General features: G+C 56.7%; 1 protein-coding gene across 2 annotated transcripts; it reads right to left on the bottom strand.

Moving 5' to 3' along the window:
• Positions 1 to 265: 265 nt before the first annotated feature.
• EDN2 (endothelin 2) lies at positions 266 to 5553 on the bottom strand (the record flags this gene model as incomplete). Of its 2 annotated transcripts, XM_082834392.1 has the most annotated exons (5): positions 266 to 359; positions 2257 to 2355; positions 3291 to 3413; positions 4986 to 5148; positions 5490 to 5553. In XM_082834392.1, 5 exons carry the CDS (start codon positions 5551 to 5553, stop codon positions 266 to 268), a joined length of 543 nt encoding a protein of 180 aa, XP_082690518.1. The 2 variants fall into 2 exon arrangements, with proteins under 2 accessions (XP_082690518.1, XP_082690519.1); XM_082834393.1 differs by lacking the exon at positions 2257 to 2355.
• Positions 5554 to 12844: the final 7291 nt, after the last annotated feature.

Here is a 12844-nt window from a genome sequence, read left to right as displayed (position 1 = left end):
CCTTTCAGCAGGGCTGTCGGGCCAGAGCCAGCATGGGGGGCCGGGCTGCAGCCTGGGGGCTGATGGCTTTCCCGGGCAGTGTGAGGGCATGGAGCTGCCTTGAGGGAGGCCCCCTCCACAGGGCGAGGAGGCCAGAGCTCGTACCAACTCCAGCAGGTGGGTTTCCTGGCCCAGGAAACAGGCGGAGGGTCTCCCAGCCCTAGGATGGCCCTCTCCTCCCGGCTCCACGCAGGCTTTCTTCTCAGAGTTCCTCCGGCTTCCAGAGCTATCTCTTCCTCCACCTGGAGTGTGTAGGCCTGGGCTCCTTTGTTGCTTTCTGCTGTCGCCTAGCAAAGCGGATCTGGGCTGCAGAAATGTCCCTGGAATCGAGAGAGGTCAATTAAGCATCTCAGGAAATATAGATCACTTGAGAGTTCCCTGTGAGAGGCAGCGGCCATAGGGGACGGATCCCTTACTCACAGCCATGGGGTCAGCGGGTGGCCACAGCTGACCCTGAAAACAAGGTCTGAGCATCAAGGAGAGGCCAGACCAGGTTAGAAGCTGCTCTGCCCACAGGGAGCTTTGGCAAAACTGATGTTCAACATCAAGTGCAACCAGAGTGACTGGACGGCTAAGAGCAGCCCAGTGGATTCCCCCGACCGCCTTCCCACTTCCACAACTCTGTCCGTGCTGCTCCTTCCAGGCTGTTTACCTTCCGTCACCCAAACTCCACCCCCTAAAATTCCCATTCCTCAAGGTCCAGCTCAAGGTGGTCCAACCCAGACAGGTATGGGTCCTAGCTGCCCTTTGAACTTGGCTGAGACCCTGGTGGGCACTCGTGTCATCCAAGTGGCCTCATCCTGGCTCAAGGCATTCTAGACTGGGAGCTAGGAGGCTGGCTTTGGTTCCCAGCTATGGGAACTTGGACAAGGGTCTCAACCTCTCTGAGCCCCTTTCTTGGTCTGTAAAATAAAATCAGGCCTCAACTTGTGTGAGACTGAGTACAGGTTGGCAAAGTAAACTCTTTGCTAATGACGGAGTGCCGAACACTTGCAAAGTCCTATCTTGAAATTTTTCATCCTAAGACAGTTCCTAAGTATAGGCTGGGTCCTACCCATCCCACCATTCTGCCTTTTCTCCTATGTTTCTGCTTCCCCACAGAAATGGGAGCCCCCGAGGGGCCAGGCTGCACCCCGGCACTGGCCAGCCACGAGGAGCCCTGAGGGACAGAGGTGGGGATGGCAAAGACCTCCAGAGCTCCCTCAGGCCAGGCCCTGTTTGAGTGTCTTCATGTGTGTCAACCTGTCTAACCTACAACAAGCCCATGAGGTGGATGCACTGCTGTCCCCGCCTCACAGACGGGAATCAGAAGCACAGAGACGTTAAGTGATAAGACCAAGGTCACAAAGTTTGTTTGTGGTAGGGCTGGGGTTCAAGTCAGGAAGTTCTGGCTCAGAAGCTGCCCCTTTAGTCACTGTGCTGCATGGTTGCTGTGGGGTTTCTTTCTTTTTTTTTCCTTTTTTCTTTTTGGCTATTTTGTGTCTTCATTGCTGCGTGCAGGCTTTCTCTAGTTGCGGTGAGCAGGGGCTACTCTTCGTTGCGGTGCACGGGTTTCTCATTGCGGTGGCTTCTCTTGCTGCGGAGCACAGCCTATAGGCGCACGGGCTTCAGTAGTTGCAGCACGCGGGCTCAGTAGTTGTGGCTCATGGGCTCTAGCGCGCAGGCTCAGTGGTTGTGGCACACGGGCTTAGTTGCTCCACGGCATGTGGGATCTTCCCTGACCAGGGCTCGAGCCTGTGTCCCCTGCATTGGCAGGCGGATTCTTAACCACTGTGCCACCAGGGAAGCCCGGCTGTGGGGTTTCTGTTCTCAAGTCAGTTTGGTTGGACAAACTTTCATGGGCACCTCCTGGGTGCCAAGCCTTGAGCTGAGCCATGCTGAGGCCGCCAGGGAGGCAATCCAGTCTGGGACACAGAGAGGGGGCAGGCCGGGTGGTTGGCCTCTCTGGACCCCAGCATGTGGGAGATGCTTGATTCAGACACAGCCTGAATGAATACCTGTGGACCTTCCACAGTCACAGCCCTCGAACCCTCTATAAAAGTCCCCTTCCAGGTCTGGTGGTAACAAAGAGCATAGTGGTTAAGAGCACAGGCTCTGGAGTTAGCCAGAGGACAGCTTGCTGTGTGACCTTGGGCAAACACCTTCACCTCTCTGAGCTTCTATTGGGAAATGTGCAAGGCATACAGAAGATGCTCAGTCAGTGCAGGTGCCCCTCACCTCAGCTGCTGGAGGAGCTCTCCTGCTGTGGCCCATGTCTTGTCAGCCTGGAACACGGCTGCAGAGGACCCGCTGCCTGGGACTGCCACAGCTTCAGTCCTAAAAGAACAGCATTAGGGCCCAAGTGAGGGGCTGTTCAGAGCCCCAAGGCCACCTGGCTGCAAGCCTGGCCCAGCCGCCACCCACCGACCTGCCCTCAGGAGCAGATCCATTTCCACCCTGTGCACCTGGCATCCTTCCTTTCCCAGGTGGGGTGGGGACTGAGGAAAACTGAGCTATGGGGAATGTGCTCTTAGCCTCAGAAAGAGGCAGCTGGGTGGCTGGCCTTCCCAGAATCCAGCCACCTGCAGCTGAGCCAGGCCCTATGCAGGGGAAACTGAGGCAGGGGTGGAGCCACAGCTGGAGTCTCAGGGGAGAAGTTTCTTGTAAACTGTCATGGGAATAGGAGGCTAGGGATGGTGAAGTCAGTTTCTACTTTCCCAAATGCTCCAAGTGGAGGAGGGAAGGAAGAAAGTCTCTCCTCCCTTTTATAGACGGGAAAACTGAGGCCCAGAGGGTTCAGAGACTTGGCAAAGGCTCTCCCAGCAGCTCTGTGACAACCCTGGGATGGTGCCATGGCCTCCCAGCTCCGAAGTTACTTCTCAACCGAGAAAGCTCCGAAGTTCCCTGAGCCTCAGGTCCGAACCCAGAACCCCTTGTCAGTGGACAAGGCCCAAGGCCCAGCTCTCCATCTGACTAGCTGTGTGGCCTGACAGGACCAGTCCTGTCCCCTCTCTGGGCCTAAGCTGCCTCAGCTGTCACCTAGGGAGAATCCCCCCTGCCCAGGGGTAGGGACGTAATGCTCTCAGAAGCCCCCAGAGCTGGGCAGTGAGACGGGTTGGCACTCAGGGGTGACTGGTTCCCCACAGGAAGGTATGCTGCCCAACACCCCAGGGCAGTCTCTGGGCCCCTAGGACCCTGCTCCTCTGCTGGCCTCCAGGGCAGATCCAGGCCAGCAGCCACCCCTGGACCCTGCAGGCTGGGTGCCCACTTACCAGGGCCTTCGATGGCAGAAGGTGGCACAGGCGGGGTCCCTGGCGCTGTAGCATTCACAGCGCCCTGGCAGAGAGCGGCGCTGGCGTCTTGGCGGGTTTCCCAGGCCGTAAGGAGCTGTCTGTCTGTGGGCGCGCAGCCAGCAAGGTAGTGGTGAGGGTGGAGAGAGAGAGAGAGAGAAATCGAGAGAGAGGATTAGATAAACCAGGACCGCTGGCAAGCTGAGACTGTCCACACTGCACTCTGGGACGGCCACCCATGCCACCAGGGTGGCAGCAAAAGTAACCAGCTCCTCACCTCAAGAAGTCCCACCACAGGCTCCTCCTTAGGTGCCAGGTAGCCCAGGGCAAGACCCTTCCCCTCTCTGGGCCTTTGCTCCCCCTCAACTCCCACGGGTCCTGCTCAGTAGGACTCTCAACATGGGGAGGAGGGGGTGGAAGCTGTCCTGCCCGCCCCTCCCTGCCCACCCCGACAGGAACGTGAGCTGATGCAACCAGGCTGGTCCCCCTGTCCTCAAAGAAGACCCTCAGCTTGTCCTGGAGGAGAGGAGGAAATGCCATCTCACAGAAGTAAACATGCAGGCTCAGAGCTAAGCTGCCCCCACCTGGTCACCACTTGTCTGGAAGGGTGATAAATGTTTCTTAGAATCTGTTTTTCTGTTGTTGTTTTTTTAAAAGTTTTATTGGAGTATAGTTGCTTCACAATGTTGTGTTAGTTTCTACTATACAGCAAAGTTGTTTCTTAGAATTTTGACTTAAAAATGGTGTGTGTGTGTGTGTGTGTGTGTGTGTGTGTGTGTGATCAGCTGAGATTGAGTTCAGATTCAGTCTGGCCAAGGCAGGCCAGGGGAGGGCAGGGACCCTGTGGCCGGCTGGACCAGCAACTTAGGTGCCAGTGCTAATTTTAGACGATGTGGTTGGAGCTGTAAAGACTCCAGGTAGACCCAGCACACAGGGACTGGCAGGGTTCCCTCCACACACGGATTAGCTCCACACACGCTTACGTGCCGGGCTTCTCTTGTCTTCTGTAATTTGGGGAAGGGAAAAAAAACACAAACACAGAGAAACTTCAACTTGAAGTATGCAGTGGCCCGGAGGCAGTGCGGGTGCAGACAGAACAGACAGCCCTGGGCCCGCACCCTGGCTCTGCCAGGTGACACAGAGCAGGTTTCTCATCTGTCATTTGGCGACAACAGCAGTACCTGCCTCATGGGGAGGATGGGGGTGGAGGGCGGCTCGTGAGATGGTAATGCACAAGCAGTGCTTGGCGTAGGGACCGGTGCCGTCAAGACGTGGGTGCTGTCATTGATCGTATTATTCTTGGAACATTATGCAGAGGCAGCACGGTACGGCCGATGTGAGCTCTGGCGTCCGCAGACCTAGGATGGAGTCTCCATCTACCACTTACTCCTTCCTGTGTGATCTTGGGAGAGGCATTAACCTCTCTGAGCCTCACTACCCTGATCTGGAAAATGGAGCCAATACTTTCTTACCAGGCTATTGTGAGGATTCTCACGAGACAGCCCTCTATACTGTTCAGGCAGCCCCCACATAGGAGTTGAAGCAAAAGCTGATTGATACTGATATTAGCCCAATACCCCCAGGGAGAGCTCTGCAGTGTGCCAGAGGTTCCCCGGCATGCCAGCACCCCCTACTCTTGCCCCCTGCAGCCCCACTTGGATCCCCACGGAAGCTCACCCGGGAGTGTTCACCCAGATGATGTCCAGGTGGCAAAAGTAGACGCACTCCTTGTCGAGCCAGGAGCTGCAGGAGCAACGGCGAAGCCGCAGGTGGGAGCCTCGGGCATGGGGCAAGGGCGCTGGCTGCTCTGGGGTGTGGGTGGCAGCGGCCTGGCTCTTGCCTGCATACACAGGAGGGAGAGAGAGGTGGAGAGGTGGGTCAGGGCGCCTGGCACAGCTGGGATGGGGGACCCGCCGGGCTCCTCCTCCTGCATAATTGAGGAAGTTGGCATTCTCACTGCTCAGGAGCTCTGGGCCAACCCCGGGGAAGCCCCAGCGGCTCTGGGGGGGAAAGTCTAATGGCTGCCCCGGGACTGCATCACCTCTAATTGCACAGCCCCATGCAGCCACCGTGCCTGCCCCTGTGTGCCCTCAGCTGGCTTTGAGGGCACAGCAGCCCCAGGGGGAGACACAGACAAACAACCCCAGAGGCTGTTGCAGCAGCCGAGGCCAGGGGGCTCACCTTCGTGCAGGGCCACGAGCAGGGCTAGAGCGATGGAGCACCAGGCGGTGGGCATGGCGACCATGGTGGTGGCAGAGTGAGCAGGCTGGACCGGAGCAGGCAGCGCGCCTGTTGCCAGCGACTTGCTGCCAAGCTGAGCCGATAGCTCATTGCCTCGGTGCCCTGGCTGCCACTTATAACACCAGGCACGGCCCCGCCCCTGCCCGTCCGCCCTGCCCCGCTGCACCGGTGGGCCGGGAGCCAGGGACAACGCCTCCTCCCAGGGCGCCTGGCCCGCCCCAGCCCCCGCGGTGTGGGGAACGGGAGGGGGGAGGAAAGAGGGGGGAGGGAAGGCCCCTGCTCCTCCCTCTGAGCCTGGAGCACCTCCCAGCGTCCTGAGGCTCCCCTGCTGTCCCCAGGGACCCCTCCCAGTCCCACTGGGCCTCCTCAGATAATCCCCCAAGTGTCCTGAGCCCCCTCCCTCACTCTCCGAGGCTGCTCCACAGGTCTTGCCCAGAGCTCAGAGTTTGGAGTGAAAGGTCCCATAAGCAAAAACCTCCCTTTCCTGCCTGCCTACTGCCAACCAGGTGGTGGGTGTCCCTTCGGTGGTGTGAGATCTGCTCAAGGCTGTGTGGCCTTGGGCGAGTCAGAGCCCTCTCTGGGCCTGCTTTCCCCAGTGAAGGACACAGCTCACCCCTGGCCTCCGACCAGCCTGGAGTTGCTTCCTCCCCCCTCCCCCCAGGAAGCACCCTTCTTCCCTTGTTCCCCAGCCCCCACCCCAGCCCCGGGGCCTGGGAACAGGAATTCTGGTCCCCTCCAGAACCTGTTCAGTTGTGCAGCCACCGCCTAGGACATCTCTCCTGGGCCTCAGTGACCTTGTTTGCAGAACAAAGCCAAAATGCTGGGTGCTTAACCTGTTCGGCTCATAGACTCCCTTGATACCAAGAAGGGGCCTTCCGATGGCTTGTGGGCACACACATCCAGTGCCCCTTAGAAGGCCTCCCATCTCGGACATGACAGGAAGCCTTGGCTCACCTCTGTGACTTTCTGCAAAAAAGGCAAAGTGGTGGAGGGGCTCCCTGGGGGCCAGTGTTCTGCTCCCGCCCCTATGCTGGGTCAGAACCCACCCTTCTCAGGGACCCTGTCTTCAGGCACAAGAGGAAAGGCCCTTTCATTTCTCAGAACTCCCAGAACCCGTGCTCTTATGCCTGACTCATGTCATTGGGCTTATCTTCTCATGATCTCGAGGTCCAGAGCTCCAGAGACGGCTGGGCCTGGAGCCTGCCTGCCGCACAGTAGGAGCCTCTGAGCGAGTGCTCTCCGACGGAGGAGGAGGGAATGAATGAATAAAGGCCTGGATTTGAACTGTGGAAATTCAGGAACCCAGGCTGCCCAAGTTTTAGTTCCTGTGTTCAGCTGTTCTTTTACCATTAGATATTTAAGAAGGGAGAAATAGATGACCATGAGAAAACAGGCAGTTCTGCTTCTTCCCAGGGTTTGTGCATGTGTGTACACAGGTACGTATGCGATCCTGGTAGAGCAGGGCAGAACGGAACAAAGCAGGGAGATACTTCCTTCCCCTAGGCTGGCTCAGGCTGCAGTGGAAGCAGAAACAAACATTTCTGAGCACCTACTGTGTGCTCAGGGCACTACAGACCCCTCGCCTTCACAGCCCCGGACACAGCTGTTCTCATCTGGGTACCAGCTCCACTGCTGCCCGGGAGAAAATGGAGACTCTGACAAGAGCCCAGTCCGGCCAAGGTCACACGGCTGGTGGACGCAGAGCCCGGATGGGAACTTGGGTCTTGGTCTCTCCAGTAAAGCACAGTGACTCCCCACCCAGCGCTCACGCCCTACCCCGCCTGGTGCCTCTCTAAGAATTTAGAAGAGTATTTCTGGAATGAGGTGAGCAATGCTCTCAGTCATTTCTATGAGTCTCCAAGGGAATATAAATACGGAATTAAGCTAGGTTAGGCTTGGGGTCGGGGGTGGTGGGGGGGAAGAGGATTCGAAGTACTGAACCGTGAAGAGAAGACAGAGGAAAAGCAGGTCAGCGGGGAGAAGGAGGGGGTCAGGGAGGGGAAGAAAATGAACAGGGAGGCTGATAAAGACAGGTAGGGCGAGAGAGAGGACAAGGAAGCAGAGTGTAGCGAGAAAGAAAGATCTCGGATTTGACAAAGTAAAAGAGAAAAGAGCATAGAGTGAGAGCGAAGGTTCTAACGTGTCTAATCTTTGCACAGATGCAAAGTGCCCGCTCAGGACAATAGGCAACCAGAGGCTCCTAGTCTGGGAAACATAACAGAAGAATTAAATGGACCAGGAGACAGGATCCTTCTCCGGTGTGAAAGGAGGATGACGACAGGGCAGGGGTCAACAGCCGGCAACCAGGGTCAGCTCAGGAAGCTGTGCCCGACTCCAGTTTCCCTCGTTCCCTGCCCTCAGCTCGAGCCGGGAAAGCAGGGCTCCTGTGAAATGGAGAGGCCGGACCTGGGAACCTGAGTGAGCCCAGGTCTCATGGGGTGAAAGAATTCCGGGAACAACGTTACCCCACTGGCAAGAGTTGGTTTCCAGGTAGAGAAAATTCAGCGGAGTTAAAAACAGCCAGACCCGGGCTTCCCTGGTGGCGCAGTGGTTGAGAGTCCGCCTGCTGATGCAGGGGACATGATTTCGTGCCCCGGTCCGGGAAGATCCCACATGCCGCGGAGCGGCTGGGCCCGTGAGCCATGGCCGCTGAGCCTGCGCGTCCGGAGCCTGTGCTCCGCAACGGGAGAGGCCACAACAGTGAGAGGCCCGTGTACCGCAAAAAAAAAAAAAAAAAAAAAAAGCCAGACCCATCCCCCTATGTCTCTTGGCCTGGGCCCTGACAGTCACCTCTATGCCTCCTGGCTGGTGTGGCTGCACGGAACCCCCAATCCCATTGCCCTGGCTCCTTCCATCTGCCCCAGCCAGCTGCTCTGCAGCACTGCCTCAACTCTCACCTGGCCCCGCTACCTGACTGGACTGGTAAAGTCTACAGGTGGAGGAGCAGGGGTTCACGGAAGGTCACCCTGTCAGAAGTTGGAGGGAGTTGTTTTGCACACAAAATAATTTGCTCCACGTATGCTTGGCACCAGCCTAATCCAAGAAGGAGAGGGCAGGCTGGCAGAAGAGGTGTATTTCTGGGTGAGACACCGTGCTAGGAACTGCCCTCTAGAAATCGTCTCTGCGCTTCACTCCCATTTGGCAGATGAGAAAACTGAGGTCCGACAGGAGGAGCAACTTGCTCAGGACAGTGATGGGCTGGACATGTTCTCTCGGCTGCTAATCCAGCCCCACCCTTTCCTGCACAGCAGTGAAGCTCCCAGGGGTCCAAGCCGAGCCCAAGACCCTGGGTCCCTTTGAGAAGGACTGTCAAGAAGGATCCCACTGGGATCTCAGGAAGACTGGGGCACTGGGACGGGTCTAGGCTACCTTCCCATGGATCCCAAAGTTCCCTCGATCACCCCTGCACTAGTAGTAAATTTGGTCCCATCGAACAGCTGTCCAGCTGAGTGGGATGGAGGATGCGCAGGAGTGAGGATTAAACGTCCTTGTGGTGACGTCCAACAGGGCAGGAAAGGGCTGCAGCAGGTGCCTGGTGTTGCAGGAGCGGCCCCAGCTTTGCTCTTCATGCTGTGTGGGCAAGTCCTGTCCCTTCCCTGGCTTCCCTGGACAGCTTTCCTCCCTTCCCAGTGACCGCGGGGTGCGTTCTCAGCTCTGACAGCCTACAGCAGGCAGAATCAACCTGCCCTGAGTTTCCAGCTCCCCAAATGCAAGCCCTGCAGAGGCTGTAACTGCATCACTTTCGCTCTCGCTCCCAGCTTGGAACCCTTCGCTCTCTCACCTTCTAGAAAACCGGTCACTCTCCTGTTGCCACCTGGTCCCACCAGGTTTCAGGAAGTTCTGTTTGCAGCCCCAGCAGAAGGGACACAGTGTCTCAGCTGCAGGCACATACCGTGCAGGCAGCTTAGCAGAGTAAGCAGCAGGGCAGAGGGGCTGGCCAGGGGGAGATGTCCGGAGCCTACAGGGAATGGGGGGCTGGGGAGGGTTTGGCTCTGGAGCCACCCTGAGTTGGGGATTTAGGGACTGAGGGAAGTAAGACATTCCCATCATGGCCTGCCCCCAAGCTGTGTTCCCTTGGCTGTGGGTCAGGACCGCCCCCACTTAAGCCTGGGGCCACTCAGCCTCAGGGCGTCTTTCCGGTGGGTGGTCTGGGCCTCCTGCCATCGGCCAGAGCTCACCCTGAGCCAGCAGGGCCTGCCACCACCCACAGCATCGTCCCCACGCTCGGTCCCTGCAAGCGCGGCCTCGGCCCTGTGGGGCCAGCTCCCCTGGTCTCTGCCTCTTCCCTCAGAGGACACCCCCTTCCTAATTCTCCTCCTCCCTCCAGCTCAGCCCATTGGAAAGATTTATAGGTCCCACATAAACTACTTTTAAAGGAATCATTCATGTGCCCTGTCTGTTATTAATCTGAGGGTAATCAGAACAGGGTCAGCGAGGCCCATGGAACTGCTGGAATTTCAGCTAAAAACAGACACTGTTCAGTAAAGGCTCCCTTGTCAAGAGGCATGTGAGTCCCGCTGGACTTTCTGAAATAAGAAAACAAACCCAGGGACTCAGCATCCAGGATGGAAATCTTTGCACTTGAAGTTTTGGAGTTACCTCCAAAATGCTAAGGGCCCAATTCCCCACTGGGGTAGGTGTGCATTTCGTGAGCTTTTAATGTATTCCAGGCTCTGCACATAGCACAGGGTGATCAGCTCGGTGCTTTGTGACCTCCTAGAGGGGTGGGATAAGGAGGGTGGGAGGGAGACGCAAGAGGGAGGAGATATGGGGATATATGTATACGGATAGTTGATTCACTTTGTTGTACAGCAGAAACTAACACAACAATGTAAAGCAATTGTACTCCAATAAAGATGTAAAATATATATATATATTCCAGGCTCTGTGTTAGGGGATTTACATACATTTATCTCCATTAATTGTCATAACATACCTGAGGGGTGGGTACTATAACTAGTTCCTATTTTATAACTGAGGAACCTGAGGCTCATGCCTCGCCCAACGTCACACAGCTGGGAAGTGGCAGAGCCAACACTGTGGAACCCCAAAGCCCTAACCCTCAGGCCTGTGTGCTCCCTTCGCGGACCCTGTTCTGTTTACACTTAGATTAATAACAAACAGGACACATCAGTTATTCCTTTAAAAATACAGCCCACGCGGAGCCCTCTGGCAGCAACTCTTCTCCGGAGGTCACCTCTTTTCTCCTAACCCGGCAGAGCGCCCTGTGCAGCCTGGGGAAGTGGGAAACCCAGGAATAGGCCTGCATCCATGGGGGGTGAGGGGTGCATCACTCCCACAGCTAAAACAGCACGTTGCCTATGCCTGCGAGGCCAGTGGCCGAGGCCTGGTCACAGCCGCTAGGTAGGCGTGGGCGGTCCACACCTATTTCACTGGATACCCAAAACAGAACCAGGAGGCAGACTGGGCTCATGACTCTTCACTTGACAGATGAGGTCTTTCCAGGTAAGATTCTCACTTTACAGATAAAGAAGTGACTTAGGGTCACACAATGAACAAGAGGCAGGGCTAGACCTTTTTCCCTTATACTTATCTGCTATGGGGCCAACAGCCTATATCACACATATGCAATGATCCTCCCATCTATTCACCTACCCACCCATCCATCCAACCATCCATCCGCCCACCCACCCATCCTTCCACCCATCCTTCCTTGTATTGATCCATCCGTTTATCCATTATCTAACCTTTTAGCCATCCTTCCATCTATACATCTACACAACCAATCTCCCACGCATCCATCTTCCTTCATGACAGATGTGGTTAGAGAAATTAGAAAGGTCAAAGAGCTTTGAATGGTGTGTTAAACTTGTCCTGGAAACGTCTGGTTATTTCCTGGGGAGAGGTGTGACCCCGCTGAGCCGATGAGCTCACCGAGACAGAGTCTGCTCTGGAATCCCCACCCCAGGGCCCAGCACACCGGCTTGGGCACATGGTCTGTGCCCAGCGCTGGAGTGAATGTACAGGATGACTTGATCTCACCAGACAAACCCTGCTCTTGCAGAGACACCCCTTCTGATGAAGAAGATTTAGGTCCCTTTTTCTGCCTAATACCATCTTCAAAATGCTCTGTGGATGAACACTTGACATCATCTTTAAGAGAAAAAGACAGGCAGCCAGAGAGGGAAAGGCCCTTGGCCTATACCTAGGCGAGGAAACTGAGGTCCAGGGCGGAGGAACAGCCTGCCAGAGGTCACCCTACCAGACCTGTATCCTGGGAACTCAGAATGCCTGCACTCTTCTCTCTGAGGCCTAGGCCCTGCACTTGGAGGGGCTGGAACCCCAGTCTTCTCCTCCATCCACCACCACCAGCCAAGACATGCAGCTAATAGTTTTTCAGAGTCACACCCACCCTGTTGCCTGGAACCCATATTTTCTAGGGCACACCCAGTGCCCGACCAGGAGGCTGTCTTCCCTCTGGGAAGGGGTGAGCCACCAGGAGGCTGGTCCACGCAGAAATACAGTATTTTGTTCTTCGTTTAAATGTTAGCTTAATATAAGTGCCTAGTGCCTCATCATCAGGATGGCAAGGCCCGGGGTTCCCGCTGTGATTCTAGGCCGACATTCCTGAGCAGAGATGGGCCTGGGATACTTCCTCGCCTAAAGGCCTCGGCCTGCCCGCCCAGCTCTTGGGAATCCTGAGCCATGAACGACCCAGTAGGGGCACAGCTGGGCTCCGGCAGGCAGGAGGGCGGCCAGGAGCTGAAGCCGCTGCCTGGGGCCGGCTCAGGGTATGGGGGTGAGTCAGGGGCCAGCCCACCCTGGAATCTCTGAGGTTCTGGCTGCCAGCTTCAAAGCCCTGTGACTCAGGCTCCAATCTCCCCCCTTCCCCCCGTGGACAAGTGCCCAGCACTGTGTCAGGCCAGAAGTAGTGCAGGGCAGGGGCGGCCAGTCTGGGCTCTGGTTTTGTTACTCACTGACCCTGTGACCGAGGGCGCACCACTGCTTAATCTTCCTGAGTGTCAGAGGCCACATCCATCAGAGGCGTCTAAGAAGAAAAATCCTATCTTCCAGCTGCTGGGAGGCTTTGTGGCAGAGCCCATGGAAGGTTGGGCCCGTTGCCTGGCGCGGGGGGTTCTCTTGGCCAGCATCTGCCCTCCCTTCCTCACCCCGGGCTGCAGGGCGTGTGAGGCCCTCTTGGTGCGGACACACTCCTGGAAAGGAGTGGTGGTGTGTGCGTGACTGTGTCGGCGGGATGTTAGTAGAAACTGTGCCGTCTTCACGCCACGGGCCAGAGGCAGCATGAGTGGCCCTTACTCTGCCGCGGGTCACAC

The sequence above is a fragment of the Leucopleurus acutus genome (assembly GCF_964270905.1).
Source record: "Leucopleurus acutus genome assembly, chromosome: 2".
Lineage (NCBI taxonomy): Eukaryota > Metazoa > Chordata > Mammalia > Artiodactyla > Delphinidae > Leucopleurus > Leucopleurus acutus.
This window is presented reverse-complemented; position numbering and strand designations above follow the sequence as displayed.